This window comes from Oryctolagus cuniculus, chromosome 11 (assembly GCF_964237555.1).
Source record: "Oryctolagus cuniculus chromosome 11, mOryCun1.1, whole genome shotgun sequence".
Taxonomy (NCBI): Eukaryota; Metazoa; Chordata; class Mammalia; order Lagomorpha; family Leporidae; genus Oryctolagus; species Oryctolagus cuniculus.
In genome coordinates this window covers 106659391-106675008 of record NC_091442.1, presented here as the reverse complement: position 1 = coordinate 106675008, position 15618 = coordinate 106659391, and the positions used below count along the sequence as shown (strand labels likewise).

General features: G+C 50.7%; 1 protein-coding gene across 1 annotated transcript in view; it reads left to right on the top strand.

Moving 5' to 3' along the window:
• The first annotated feature begins 864 nt into the window (after positions 1-864).
• The window catches only part of NT5DC3 (5'-nucleotidase domain containing 3), a 58428-nt gene continuing 43674 nt past the window's right edge, over positions 865-15618 (top strand). The window contains exon 1 of the mRNA XM_051845832.2: positions 865-1131. Coding sequence (XP_051701792.1) covers positions 921-1131 — 211 coding nt within the window. The 5' untranslated portion in view covers positions 865-920. The remainder of the gene's footprint in view (positions 1132-15618) is intronic.

The following is a 15618-nucleotide window of genomic DNA, read 5'->3' as shown; positions in this document are numbered from 1 at the left end:
AGTTCCTGAGGTCGGGGGAGGGGGCACTCAGCCGGGCTGGTCGGGGAGGCTGCTAAGTCTGACAGCCCACGCAGAAATACCTCCTGCTGGGGACACTGCTGTTTCTGTGACCTTTGTGGAACCGTGGGACAGAGAACACGTGCAGCCTTAGTGGGTGAGCGTGTCCCGAGGGTGGACCTCCCTCCCTAGGCGCTGATCTGTGGGGGGCTGTGGCCCTCCAGGCAGTGCAGAGACGGTGCCCATCAAATGTATCGGGGCCTTAAGAGCTTGGCATCATCGCACGGATGGGGGCCTGGGTCCAGCCACCCCCTTCACGTGGGTAGAGGATCGGGTAGCGGGCCTGGATGGATCCCGGCTCTGGGGACGTCCCAGTCAGGCCGGCGCGACCCGGAGGATCTCTAGCCTGCAGAGGCTAACGTAGAGAGGTCACCTTGGGCAGCCTAGGCGGGGAAGGACACGGCCCTGCAGCCAGAGTTGGAAGACAGATAGCCACACAAGGCGGAAGGAAGGTACCGCAGGGCTCCGCACGCGCCGGGGTCGCGTTTCGCGGTCATCCCATTCCCGTGGCCTTCGCGCCCCGGCCCTCCCAGGGCCAGGAGCCAACACCCGCAGTCTGGGCCACGGGCCCCACCTTCCCGACCCAAGCCCAGGCCGCGCCCCAGACCCCGCCCCCGCCCGCCGTGGCCCCGCCCCGAGGCCCCGCCCCTCACGGTCCAGTCACCGCCTCTGCCCAGGTCCCGCCCCAGACCCCGCCCCCTCAGGTCCGGTCACACCCCCGCTCTGCCCAGGTCCCGCCCCGCGACGGCCGGAGGGCGGGGCCTCTCTGCCACGTGCTCCGACGCAGGGAGCCGCCCGCCGGCGGGGCTGAGCTGCGGGCGCGCTGGCCCCGCGGCGCCACTCGCAGCGCAGCAGCGGAAAGCATGGCCACGGCGGCGGCGGCGGCGGCCCGCGGGGCTGGGACGAGGGCGGCGGCGGCGGCAGCAGCGGCCTTGCGGGGTGGCTGCGGGGCTGCGGCGCGCGGGCGGCCGCATGCGGGCAGCACCCGGCCCCTGTGCACTGCCCCCGGGGCCGCCTCGGACATGAAGAGCTACCTGTGGGAGCGCTACCGGGAGGCGAAGCGGAGCACAGAGGGTGAGTGCGGCGGCGCCTCGACACCTTCCCGGCGCGGCCGGCCGCGCCCCCGGCCCGCTCCCGACCTCTGGGGCCTTGCATTCGGGGTTCACGGGCCCCCAAGCCCAGCCCCGGGCGGCCCCTCCTTGGCCGGGCGACTCCTGAAACTTTCCAACTCTTGCGTTTCTCCTGGGGGGAGGGGGGGGAAGCTGCTGCATTTGTTCCAGGGGTCTTCAGCCAGAAATTTGCATCGGAAAGCGCGTTGGGCTTCCCCGGGGGTGCACTGGCAGGATCCGAAGACGGTCGCCCCCACACTGCCAGGTGTTGAAAAAACCAAGGGTGATAACAGGACGGCCTGGGAAGGGGCAGTGGGCGCCCCGTGCCCCTGCAGGGGCCTGCTGGGCTGGGCGCCTGGCGGCAAGTGGAGGCGCACGTGTTTCTTTTTGGCGGTGGGTTGGGCCGGGCTGGGCTGGCCTGGGCTGGCCTGGGGGGCCTGGGGGGCCTGGGGGGCCTGGGGGGCCTGGCCTCCCCTCCCGAGCGCAGAGCCAGTGCTTTCTGGCCAGGTGAACGTGAAGTGGGCCTGGCTCAGGTGTTGCTAAGGGAAGCGGGCGCGGCAGAAAGAGGAACTTGAAATCGTAGTGCGGGGCGCCGAGATTTCCCTGTGAATGCTTCCGTAGCCTCCCAGGGTGGTGCGGTTGCATTCCCATTCAGTGGATGGCAAAACTGAGACGCGAGTTGAAGGGCCTCCGGCCAAGGTCACACTTTGACCTAGCGTCTGTCTCAGCGCACCTCTGGTTTCCTGCTCTGATGCCCCCAGTAGCCGCTGACCACTTGGGAACCGCCGTTGCCAGGGGCGGATAGCAATCGCTGCTGCGGTCATAAAGATTGCAGAATGCAGAATCGACATTTTAATATTGGCCCTCTTTTTTTCGGAAGGGGGGGAAGCTTGAGGTGGCAGTAAGATGAGGAGAACATATTTGATGATATGACATGTAGTAGTGTCACATTTTCCCTCTTTTGGCCAGAGGTCAGTTTAATGAAATAAAACCCACTTGGAATAATTTTCAGAAGAGATTCAGAGTGGCTACCGGTGCAGAATTCTATAAGACAGTGGTTTATTTTCAGAGTTTCGCTATGCCAAGAATTTAATTTTGCTTTGAGACTTAAAGCTGTTGTGTGGTGCAGAGAGAAGCCTGGCTTTGGAGACGTTAGGAATTGCAGGTCTTAGAGATGAAAGAAATAGACAGAATTGGTCTAGCCCAGCTTTTGGGTCAGCAGGGTGGTTTTCAGTTGAAATTTTAGCGGAGAGAATTGTGTGCATGCAACAGTAGGAATTAATACCGGGAGATCTGGCTGACCCTTTGCTCAGCTTTCCCCAGTGGTAACATTTTGCAGAACAATAGTACAGTGTCACAGCCAGAGTGCATTGGTGTAATTCTGTTAGAGGCCCCTGGTTTTATTGATACTCCTGTGTGTGTGTGTGTGTGTTGGGGGCAGGAGGAGTTCCACACAGCTTTATTCCATCTAGGCTTGTGTAGCCACCTTGTTAAGGTGTAAAACAGCTCATCAGAAGGATCCCTCATCTTGTCTTTGTAACCCTACCCATCGCCTTCCCCATGCTCCCCCTTTCCCCTGTCCCTGAAGCGTTATCTGCTGTGTACTTCTAAAATTCTGTCATTTCAAAAAGTCTAGCTGCAGTCATGATACTATGTAACCTTTTGGGATTGGCTTTTTTCCACTGGGCACAGTTGCTTGGAGTTTTAGCCACATTGTTGCATGATTGTATCATTAGTGCTTTCCTTATTGGAGCCAGTTTGTGTGCACCTGTTTAACCACAGTGGGCTGCTTACCCTGGCATCACTCATCAGGGGACATGTGGGTTGCTCCTAGTCTTCTGCTATGTCAGATGAAGCTGCAGTAAACATTTATTCATGGAATGAGTTCTGTGTGAACACCGCGCTGGCCCCAGGGAGGAGATTTTTTATTCTTTGTTGTGTCTTTCCTTTCCCATCCTTCTTTATTTGCCTTTAGTTAGGACTTTTTTTTTTTTTTTTTTTTTAAAGATTTACTGTTTCTATCTTTGAAAGGCAGAGCATCAGAGAGAGAGAGAGGGAGAGAGAGATTGATCTTCATCCTCTACCCGTTCACTCCCCAAATGGTCACAACAGCCAGGGCTGGGCCAGGCATGAAGCCAAGAGCTAGGAACTCTGGGTCTCGCACATGGGTGGCAGGGGCCAAAGCACTTGGGCCATCTTCCACTGCCTTCCCAGGTACATTGGCTGGAAGCTGGATCAGAAATGGAGTAGGCAGGATTCAAACTTGTCAGGTCTCCCACATGGGTGGCAGGGGTCCAGGGACTATGACCCTATGGAGTCTGCTGCCTTCCCAGGTGCATTAGCAGGAAGTTAGATTGGAAGCAGAGCAGCCAGGACTCGAACCAGGGCCCACATGTGGGATACTGGCATCATAATTGGTGACTTAATCCATACCCCTCAACCCCTACCTGTGTCTCTCAGTTTTTATTTATAGAAAAACTGCGTATTTTTAAATAAACCCTATACATGTTTCTCTTATTGCTTTAAATAAGCATTTATTTGTTTATTAGAAAATCAGAGAGAGAGAAGTTCCATCCACTGACTCCCTCCCCAAATGCCCAGAATAGCTGGGGCTGCATCCTGCCATAGCTGGGAGCCAGGAACTCAACCCTAATCTCCCATCCCATGAGTCACAGAGAACCAAATGCTTGAGCCATCACATGCTACCTCCTAGGGTCTGCATTAGCAGGAAGCTGGAATCAGGAGTGGAGTTGGGACTTGAACAAAGGCACTGGCATTTGGGATGCTGGTATTACAAGCGGCATCTTAACCACTGCACCAAATGCCTGCTGCTCCCCACTGATTAATCTCACATGACTGTGGTCCAATTTTTTAAAAAAATTTATTTTATTTATTTGAAATACAGAGTTACAGAGAGAGGTAGAGACAGAGAGAGAGGTCTTCCATCTGCTGGTTCACTCCCCAGATGGCTGCAATGGCCAGAGCTGTGCCGATCCAGAGCCAGGAGCTTCTTCGAGTCTCCCACATAGGTGCAGGGGCTCAAGGACCTGGGCCGCCATCTACTACTTTCCCAGGCCATAGCAGAGAGCTGGATTGGAAGAGGAGCAGCCGGGACTAGAACCAGCGCCCATATGGGATGCCGGAACTTCAGGCCAGGGCTTTAACCTGCTGCACCACAGCACCGGCCCCAACTGTGGTACAATTATCATAGCTAATGAACCAATACTGCTACATTACCCATAGTTTACACATACTCAGAGTTCCTTAGTTTTGACCCAGTGTCCTCTTTGGGTTCCAGGCTGCTGTCTGCTCTCCTTCAGCTCCCGCAGACTCTAACAGTCGCAGTTTTGAGGAGCACTGGCTCTGGGCTTCATATATCATCCCTTCATTGGAGTTTCTTCTCTTGTCCTTTTTTTTTTGCTTGATCCTTTTGAAAATATCATGTGTATGCATCCTGTCTCAAACTCAGTGCAAAGCAAAGGTTCTTTGTGTTTTTAGGAAAAGAAGCAGTTTTGTGGCCTCTGGCAAACGTGTTAGATGCTGCAGTTTTCTCCTAGAACAGTGATTTTCGACTGGAGTTGGAGGCAGCGGGTTTGTCCCCGGGGGATATTTGGCCACGTATGGAGATGTGGAGATGGTTTCTGCTGTCACAACCAGGAGAGGGGTGCTGCTGGCCAGGGTTTCTGTAAACATCGTAAATGTCCCTCAACATGGAATGACCCTGCCCCGAGTGTCAGTTCTAGGACCAAGCTCAAGAAACCCTGTCCTAAAAGGACGCATTGTCAAAAGCCGTCATGCTATTGTCATGCAAAGAGTTTGATATTATGAAAAACTATGTGGGCATTTAAAAATATTGTACCAAAACGGGCTTATGTTTTAATTTTTAAGTTAAATTTCATCTTCCCATGAATTTGAAGTATACTTGTGTATCTGTGCATGGTCTGTTGTGTGTCGTCTCTGAACTCAGTCACTGTGTGTGCCCTTCAGGTGTGGGATGCGAACACTCCTCCTCCTCCTCCTCCAGGAGGCATTGCTTGGGGTTATTTTTGGGCAGTGTAGTGGGTTGTTTTCCTTCAGAAGTAATCTCAGAGCCTGGTCTCTGAGAACTTCCGGCCTCCTGGCTAGGGCTGCAGCGTAAATTAAGTTGTGTGAAGAAGTGTGAGGATTAGTGTGCAGTGGCAGAAGCTTTTACAGGGTGATGAAGGATTTAGTCTGAGATCTAGCTTGGAAGCATTTAATAATCAATCAGAAGTTATGTGGGTAGTGAGGACTGTGGGAGATGGTGATGTAAGCTTAACAGTCATAAAATAAGCCCAAGACACAGGGACAGGAGTCATTATGTATAAAATGCAATAAAGTAATAATCAGCTTAAGTTCCTCAAGGAGCTGCAAGGGGTTAAAGAGATTCTTGAGTTAATTTTAAAATCAGACCACCATTTCTCATTGTTCCAGAATCTTCTGAGAGACATGTTTAAAGAAAAGTGGAAGACAGGGGCAGGCGTGTGGTACAGCATGGATAGGTGACGCTTGGATGCCTGCATCCCACATCAGAGTGCCTGGGTTTGTGTCCTGGCTCTGCTTCGAGTCCAGCTTCCTGTTGATGTGCACCCTGCCAGGCAGCAGTGGTGGCTCAAGTAGTGGGGTCTGTGCCAGCCTTGGGGGAGATCTGGAACACTGCTGCTTACTTGTATAACCAGAAATAGGCTTTCTCTGTGTGTCAGGGACCTAGAGTAATGATGTCAAGGTGTGCTTTGTCTTTAGGAAACAGACCCATGTACGCTGTGCCGGCTCACACTGTGCCTACGCACAAGTCTGCAGGGTCTTCCTCAGGCTCTCAGGACTTCATGGGGGCGCTCACTCTGGTGACCCAGAGCTCATTGGGCCCCTGTGGTGCCCTGCAGGCAAGCGAGGACTGAGCCATGGTGCCTGGCTTGGGGAGGCAGGGCCCTCGCGGGGGCCGTCTCCAGGTTAACATTTGCATCCAGGATCCAGGCACCATCTTGGAATCAGGATGTGGTGTTGACCTGACTCCCTATTGACTGTGAAGGTTTCCTCTAACTGGCGTGGTGGCAGCTGGAGGACCCGCCAGTTGAAATCCCAAGTTTTAATTTTCCTTTTTCAATGGGGGCACAGATCCTGCATAGTTAAAATTCTGGGTACCATAAAGAGGATGTGAAAGGAGAGAAAATGTACAAGATACATGATAATCGTTTTACCAGCTTTCGAAAGCAAATAATTTTTTTTTAAAGATCTATTTTATTTGAAAGGCAGAGTTACAGAGGGGCAGAGGCAGAGAGAGAGAGGAAGAAAAAAAATCTTCCATCCACTGGTTCACTCCCCAAATGGCCTCAATGGCAGATGCTGAGCCAATCTGAAGCCAGGAGCTTCTTCCAGGTCTCCCGCGTGGGTGTGTGGACCCAAGGACTTGGGCCATCTTCTACTGCTTTCCTAGGCCACAGCAGAAAGCTGGATCAGAAGTGGAGCAACCAGGACTTGAACTGGAGCCTATATGGGATGCAACACTGCGCACAATGGCTTTATCCATTACACCACAGTGCCAGCCCCAGCAAGTAAAATTAAAAAAACAAAAAACAAACAAACAAAAAAAACCTCAAACTTGGTGACACATCAGATCTCCTGAGGAGCTTGTTCAAATCAGAAATTCCTGGGGGTGGTCACTGGGTTGGTACAGTGGTCAAGCTGTCACCTCTGATGCCTGCTTCCCATAGTGGAGTGCCTGGCTCTGCTCCCAATTCCAGCTTCCTGCTAGTGCACACTCTTGGAGGCAGTGGGGGATGGCTCAAGTAATCGGGTCCTGGACACCACATTGGAGACCTGGATTGAGTTCTTGGCTTCAGCCTGGCCTGCTATCTGGGGGCATGTGAGGAGTGAACCAGAAGATGGAAGGACCCTGTGTCCCTGTCTCTGCTTTTCAAATAAAAGTGAATAACAAATTAAAAAATTGAATTTCCAGGTCCATCCCTGGAGATTCTGGTTCCTGAGGGTGGACACAGGGCACAGGAAGCTGTGTTTTTGCAAGCTAGAAACCAGTCCTTTATTGAACTCTTAAAGACTTAAGCAGAAATCCTCCCTCCTTAGAAAGTTCTTTTGGACTTTGGCTCCCAGCGATCAGGCAGGTGAGGACGTCTGAAAACCTTTTGTTCTGCATCCTTGTGTGGAAAAAAATACAGGAGCCCTTCTTTTGAATGCATAACTGAACTCTGAGAAACTGGAGAGACATCCCAAGGACTGATCATGAGGACGGAGCTGCAGCTGAGGGAGCAGTCCAAGGGGGCCCTGTCCCGGGAGGCTTTGAGTGGTGCTAGACTGTGCCTGCTGCAAGGCTGGGCCCTGTCTCCGCCACACATGGTGCGTGGTCCGAGACTCCCTTGAAAGTCCAGTGGCCTCAGTGCTTTCTTCCATGAGAGGCACAGTGGGACACTTACTTCTCTCTGCCTTGCTCTCGATGTTTTTTCTGTGTGTACGGGGTAGAGGGAAGTTTGTGGAAGCCTCTCGTGACCTTGTGGTCACTGGCTAGAGGTCTCATGTGGGGTTGGGTTTGAATTGATTGTGCTCCCATGGTCTGGTGATCCCCCACCGAGAAAGTCACTGAAAGCAGGTGATTGTGATCTTGAATTCCTGTTAGAAGTAAATGCAGGCTTTTCCTGGAAGAACAGACCTTGAATCCAGGACTCTTAAGATTAGATCAAGCAGATACGAGCTCTCAATGCAGACTTTAAAAATACAGAAAAAAGCCACCCAAAGTGAGAGCCAGTGGACTCAGTTAGTGTGGGCAGGGCTTCAGATACTGGGACTATAAGTGAAAACAGTTTTCACTAGCATCCGATAACATTAAAACTTCTGGAGACATAAAAGATGCAAGTGTGGGCAAGGGTCATGAAGTGATCAGGCAGATTTTAATAATAATATAGGAATTCTAGAAATTAAACTTAATTCTTAAAAAATCAGTGAATTATTTTAATAGGCAAAAGTGAAGAAAAAAATTAATGCACTGGAAGGTGGATCTGAGAAAACTGCCCAGAATGTAACGTCATCGTAGGTGGGTATTATGAAGCAGTTGAATAAATGATGGAGTGAGAGGCCTTACACGTGTCTGGTGTTCCCGTAGGAGAGGTGAGGAAATGGAGGAGAGGCAGTAAAGAAAGGTTGCTGGGGCTCTTCCAGAGCTGTGGAGGAGGATGCTCAGGTTTTAGGAAGCAGAACAAATCCCAAGCAGGATTAATAAGCTATCATGGATACGAAAGACAAGACAAGAACCTAAAATCAACCAGAAAGGTCAAAGGCATAGTATTAAGGGTACAGACCATGGAGCACTCATATCTGGGTTCAGATCCTGACTTCATTTGTAAGCTACGTGACCTGGGACAGATGACTGCTGGGTGCCTCAGTTTCCCCATATGTGAAATGGGAATGATCATAATAACACCTCATAGGGTTGTTAGGTTTAAGTGAATTAATAGATGTAGAGTTCTTAATGACCAGTGCACAGTAGGCCCATGTCAATGTTACTACGATGGCAGAGGAATGGGAGAATGAAACCTGCAGTGGGTAAAATCCCCTCCAAGTGCTGAGAGAAAACTCTCAGCATAGACTCCAATACCCAGCTAAGACATCAGTCAAGAATTAGAGTGGCTGGTGCTGTGGCGTAGTGGGCCAAGTCTCCGCCTGTGGCGCCACTATCCCATATGGGTGCTGGTTCTAGTCCCGGCTGCTCCTCTTCCAATCCGGCTCTCTGCTGTGGCCTGGGAAAGCACTGGAGGATGGCCCAAGTGCTTGGGCCCCTGCACCCATGTGGGAGACCCGGAAGAAGCTCTGGGCTCCTGGCTTCAGATCATCCCAGCTCTGGTTGTTGCAGCCATTTGGGGAGTGAACCGATGGAAAGAAGACCTCTCCTATCTCTCTCTCTCTCTGTAACTCTATCTCTCGAATAAATAAATAAGATCTTAAAAAAGATTTGGAATAGGAGCTGTTGCTCTGGTGCAGCAGGTGAAGTTGCCACCTGCGATGCTGGCATCCCTTACGAGCATCTGTTCAAATCCCAGCTGCTCCATTTCCGATCCAGCTCCCTATTACTGTGCCTGGAAAGGCCGTGGGAGATGACTCAAGTGCAGGGCCCTGCACCCATGTGGGAGACCTGGATGAAGCTCCTGGCTTTGGTCTGACCCAGCCCTGGTTGTTGTGGTCATTTAGAAGAGTGAACCAGCAGATGGAAGATCTCTTTCTCTTTGTCTCTCCCACTCTCTCTTTCAAATAAGAGAATTAAAATTAAAAACAAACAAACAAACAAACAAAAAAACAAGAGTAAAGCTATTTAGATAAAAACCAAGAGTATGCCACAAAAAGAACTCATTAAAGGAACTTATAAAATGTATATGTATCAGGGAATAAAAATAAAAGAATGATCTCCAAAGAGAGTTGAAAGAAGGAAGAGGAGGGGCCGGTGCTATGCCATAGCAGGTTAAATCCCAGGCCTACAGTGCTGGCATCCCATATGGGTGCTGGTTCGAGTTCCGGCTGCTACACTTCCAATCCAGCTCCCTGCTAATGTGCCTGGGAAAGCATTGGAGGATGGCTCAAGTCTTTGGGCCCCTGCACTCACATGGGAGACCCAGAGGAATCTCCTGGCTCTTGGCTTTGGATTGGCTCAGCTCCAGCCATTGTGGCTATTTGGGGAATGAACCACTGGATGGAAGGCCTCTCTCTATGTCTCTCTCTCTACCTCTCTCTGTAACTCTGTCTTTCAAATAAATAAAAATTAAAAAAAAAAGGAAGAGAAAATGGAGAAAAAAGTAACTGGTAGTCGAGTGAGTAAATGAATGTTGACAATAAATTGTATGGAAATACTATTCAGAAACAGGCAAGAATGAAGATGAAAGAAACAAAAAGCGAGAAGTAGCATTAAATATGATAGAAATAATTCCAAATATATCAGTAATTGTCAGACTAAGAGATTATCCCATCAGATACAAAGGAGATAGTCAGTTGCTGTTTATGAGAGATGCCCCCCAAAATAAGGGTGTGAGAGGGTTGAGCTTAATGGAAGGGGGGAGTGATCTTAGGTGCTGACCGCAGAAAGCCAGCAAGTTATTAATAGTAGACAAATATTGCAACAACATTAAAAGGAAATACTATTAACCATAGGAAGGGTTGCAAACTACAGTTCATGGGACTGATTCTAGCTTGATGTTTGCTTTTTAACTTTATTTGGGAGGCAGAGAAAGAGCAAGTGGGCACACTCCCCCATTCACTGGCACACTCCCCCATTCACTGGCTCACTCCCCCACTTGCACACAAAGGCTGAGTCTGGGCTCTGGGCTCAAGCCCAGAGTCAGAAACTCAATCCAGGTTTCCTGTGTGTGGGGCAGGAGCCCAGGTACTTGAGTTACCACTGCTGCTCCCCAGGGTCTGCATTGGTGGGAAGCTGAAGCCAAGGAGAGTAGGCAGGTATCTTAACTGCAGGCCCCGATGCCCGCCCCTGTGTGTGAAGTTTTATTGGAACACAGCCACCCCGGTTGTTTTCTTTTTTTTTTTTCTTTTTGTTAATCACTTCATTTGCTCTTTGCTGTCCTAGTTGAGCAGCTACAATCCAGACCACAAAGCCCAAAATATTCACTAACTGGCCCTTTACAGACAGCATGAGCTGACTCCTGACTGTATGCTACCAGTGAAGATGGCTTTCCCTGTCTATTCAACCAAAAAAATAATAAATTAATTGCAGGTGTGTGCCAGTTATAAAGACCCATAGGAACACTAAGGGTTATTAGTCCTGGCACCATGCGGGGGTGCAGCTCTAAATAAATGCATTGAGTAAAGGGCGCCAGCATCGGCACTGTGGTGCCCAGCGGGGAGAGTGCAGGTGGAGACCCGGGCTCACCTCCTGGCTGCATGGTGGGAGGGGGGTGCCGGTACCATCTTCATACCTTGTTGTAAAACATCCCCTTTGGTTTAGGCGTGTTTTGGCAATCCTGTGACCCCAGGAAAGGCTGGGCTGAAGGCAGACATGTGCCTCGTTTCCGGGTCGTAGAGACCTGTCTCAGAGCAGAGAGCCGTACACCTGGCAGGTGGAGGGGCCTCCGCTGGGTAAAGGATCCCTTCCCACAGCCTCCTGAGTGGCCATCTGCCATCGGCCTGAGTTTGTCGCATGATCGCAAGGCTGCCAGCCTTCTCATGCTCAGCTGAGTCAGCGATGCTCATGTCCTTTGGCTGTGACAGCTGTGCACGTGTGAGGACGGCTGCCACGACACGGCAACCCCCTTGGACTTGGTTTTCGGGTGGCTTATCTTTGCCCTCTGTCGGGTCTGTCTGTCTTCCCTGGGAAGCGAACCATGTGGCCCTAGCCCAGGACACCCTGTGTGTCTCACGGTCCACTGTGTGCCTCTCCAGGTTTCCCTGGACTTCTGTCAGGACGCCTTGGGGCTCAGCGCCGGCAGCCTCACATGGAGCTCCTGGTCAGCTCTGTCCTCACTGGGTCCCATCTGTACTGACATGGATGGATTTTGGAGAAAGGAGAATAGGGCAAAAAGCTTTTTGTAAACCTCTTTATAATTTCACCCATTAAAAAAAATTTATTTCTTTATTTAAAAAAAAAGAGTGACAGGGAGAGACAGAGAGTCTTCCATTGCTAGTTCAACAGCCAGGGCTGAAGCCAAGGAGCCAGGAGCTTCATCTGGGTCTCCTACATGGGTGGCAGGTGCCCTTGGACTTGGGCCACCCTGCACTGCTTTCCCAGGCCATTAACAGGGAGCTGGTTCAGAAGTGGAGCAGCCGGGACATGAACCTGCTTCTCTATGAGATGGACCAGTGCTGGCGGCTGCAGCTGTTATCAGCTGTGCCACAATGCCAGCCCCTGATCCCCTGAATGTTAACAGGGAGTTTAACTGGTTGAGGAGAAACCATCCCCTGTGGGCCTTTGTCTGTGCCTGTCACCCAGTAGCAGGTGTTTACAGGGAGATGAAGGTATGTGTGATTTTTAAGTCCAATGCTGCATGGTTTTAGGTAAGGTAGTGTGGAGGCAGACAGGCTAGCTGACTGGTGGGCCTGGGCTTTTGACTTCAGTGGGCTGGTCCTTTCCTGACTCATTTCGTTACATTCCCTAGGGCTCTGAGGGACTGTTTCATCCAAGTGATTTCCTAAGAAACCGAGACACTTGGAAAACTGAATTGTACATGGAGATGAAACTCTCCAAGTCGACTGGAATATGTCTTTTCTCTTTTGAGCAGAAAAATCTACTTGAGAACCACGATTAACACCAGAACATCAGAATTGATCTGAGTAGATGTGTATTTAACAAGAGGAGCAGAGTGAGAGTGAGCAGGCACTCCCATTGCTGACTCACCCTTCAGATGCCTGCAGTGTCTGGGGCTGGGCCAGGTGGAGTGGGGCCAGCCAGGAACCCAGTCCAGGTCTCCCATGTGCTTGGCAGGAACCTGATCACTTGAGCCACCCCCACTGCCTCTCAGGGTCTGCGTTAGCAGAAAGCTGGAGTCGGGAGCTGAGTGTGGGTATTGAACCCAGGTGCTCTGATGGGAGACACTGGAGTTACTAGGCCAGAAGACTGCCCCTTAACAAATGATTTTTAATAGTGGATGAGGCAGGCATGGTTAAGGTAATAGCTTTCCATTTTTTGCTGTCAGAACTCCATTTTTTTTTGACAGGCAGAGTGGACAGTGAGAGAGAGAGAGAGAGAGAAAGGTCTTCCTTTGCCGTTGGTTCACCCTCCAATGGCCGCCACGGCCGGCGCACCACACTGATCCGAAGGCAGGAGCCAGGTGCTTCTCCTGGTCTCCCATGGGGTGCAGGGCCCAAGGACTTGGGCCATCCTCCACTGCACTCCCTGGCCACAGCAGAGAGCTGGCCTGGAAGAGGGGCAACTGGGACAGAATCCGGCACCCCGACCAGGACTAGAACCCGGTGTGCCGGCGCCGCAAGGCGGAGGATTAGCCTAGTGAGCCGTGGCACCGGCCGAGAACTCCATGTTTTAAAAGTTTGCTTTTGGGACCAGTGCTGTGCCACAGTGGGCCAAAACCACTGCCTGCAGTGCCAGCATTCCATATCAGCACTGATTCAAATCCTGGCTGCGCCACTTCTGATCCAGCTCCCTATAATGTGCCTGGGAAAGCAGTGGAGGGAGGCCCAAGTGTTTGGGCCCCTGCACCCATGTGGGAGACCCAGAAGAAACTCCTGGCATTGGCCTGGCCCAGCCCCAACCATTGCAGCCATTTGGGGAGTGAATCAGCAGATGGAAGATCGATCGATCTCTCTCTCTCTCTCTCTCTCTGTCTCTCTGTCTCTCTGTCTCTCTGTCTCTCCCTCCCTCTCTGTAATTCTTTCAAATAAATGTATAAATCCTTTTTTTTAAAAATTTGTTTTTATTTATTTGGGGAAGGGAAGAGAGAGATCCATCGATCCTCTGTCTTCTGGTTCATGCCCCAAATGCCTGGGAACAACTTGCACAATCCAGCATCCAGGAACTCCATCATCTGGGTCTTCTCTGTGGGTGGCAGGGGCCCAAGTATTTGCACTTGTCATCTGCCTTCCAGGGTGAACGTTAGCAGAAAACTTGGTCAGAAACAGGCTGGACTCTCTCCCAGGCACTCTGGTATAGAGTGTAGGCTTCCCAAGTGGCAGCTTAACCCCCTGCACAACGTGCCTGCCCCAGAGTTCTTTTATATACTTACAATCATTGCAGAGCCCAGAGTTTTTGTTTATATAGATTATATATATCAAAACTATTAGAGATTAAAACCAAAAAATTTTAAAGTTATGTAATTATTGATTCATTAAAAATAACAAATCCATTATCTGTTGATGTAAACGGCCTACATTTATGCAACGTGACTATTTTCCAAGATAAGTTTAGAAGGATGTCCTGGTTTCACATTGTTGCAGATTTCTGTGATGTCTGGATTCATAGAAGACAGCTGGAATCAGAGCTGATTCTGCATTCAGTCTGTGTGGTCTCAGACCTCATGTGAGCCCCGGAAGGCTCACTGCACCCTGGCAAGAGAATAGGAGGCAAAAAGGCAAAAGATGTCTATTAAAATCTCGTCACTCCCATCAATGTACTGACAGCACAGATTGATAGTTGCGTACTTCTAGAGGGCAACATCCAAATTGGGTCTCACTGGGCCAGCGTGGAGGTGTTGGCCGGACTGCGTTCCTTCTGAGGCGCTGTTGGAGACAGCTTATTCTTCCTGTCTTCTCGAGGTTTCCCGTGGGCTTTGCGGCTCCTTCCATTGTCAAAGCCAGCTGACCCTCCTGCCTGCCTTTCCCAGCCCCAGGGACCCGTGTGATCCTGTGGGCCCGCCTGATGATCCGAGATGCCCTCTCTCCAGCTAACTGTAGCCTCGTCCACCTGCAGCCCCCTCTCCTCCCTTGCCACGTTGGGTAACGTAGTCACAGGATCTAGGGGTTAGGACACGGCTGACTCTGGAGAGCTGTGATTCTGCCTGCCGCTAAGGTCTTAGTGTTAACCAGGGGAAGAGTTGTGGACTCAGAGATCCTTGAAAGTGGAGGTGGCTCCTGGATTATGCTGATTGACCTAGGAAATAGGGAAGCCGAGTGGGTGAGTGGGATAAGGAAAGGACCAACACTTCTGAAGCAGCTCCTGTGTGCAGTGTGCTGTGTGCAGTGCCAAGCGCTCACCTCACCCCGTGTGGCTTGGCAGCTCGGTGACTCTGGGCCTCTGACTCGCCTTCTCAGCCTGGTTTTCCTCATCTGCAGAGTGCAGATCGCGTCATTTTCCTCTTGGGGTTCTGGCGATGTTAGTGGAGAGACTGGCACCGGCTCTAACCCACTGAGCTAACTGGCCGGACGGGAGATTTACTGAGAAAACGGAAGAGCAGTGTGGTGCCTGGCATATGTGAGGCACTGGTTCTTGTTCCTCCATTGTGCAGAAAAATCCACTTGAGAGCCACGGTTAATGCCAGGATATCAGAATTGCTCTCCTGCGGGGCCGTGTATTTAGCAAGAGAAGCAGCGAGTGAGCAGGCACTCCCATTGCTGGCTCACCCTTCAAATGCCTGCAGTGTCTGGGCTGGGCCAGCACTGTGATGCCGTGAAAAATTCCAATAGTGGGTCTAGAATTTGGTCTTTAAAAAAAAAAACATTTTAAAAAGAGATTTATTTATTTACTTTGAAAGGCAGAGTTTTGGAGAGGGGGAGAGGGAGATCTTCCATCCACTGGTTTGTGCCCCAGATGGCTCACAACGCCGGCCCCAGAAGTTGATCTTTTGATAAGGCACAATTTTCTTTTTCTGAGTCTTTTTCCTTGAAGATAAATGTCCTTTTCTTGTGAAAAACAGTACAGTTTTTTTTTTTTAATTAAATGACTTAAGATTAGCTTGTCTTTAAACCATTACTACTTTCGATTTTATTATTTCAAGTGTGGTTGTGAGTAGTTTATTTTTGTAATTTTAGGAAGCGTGCTGTG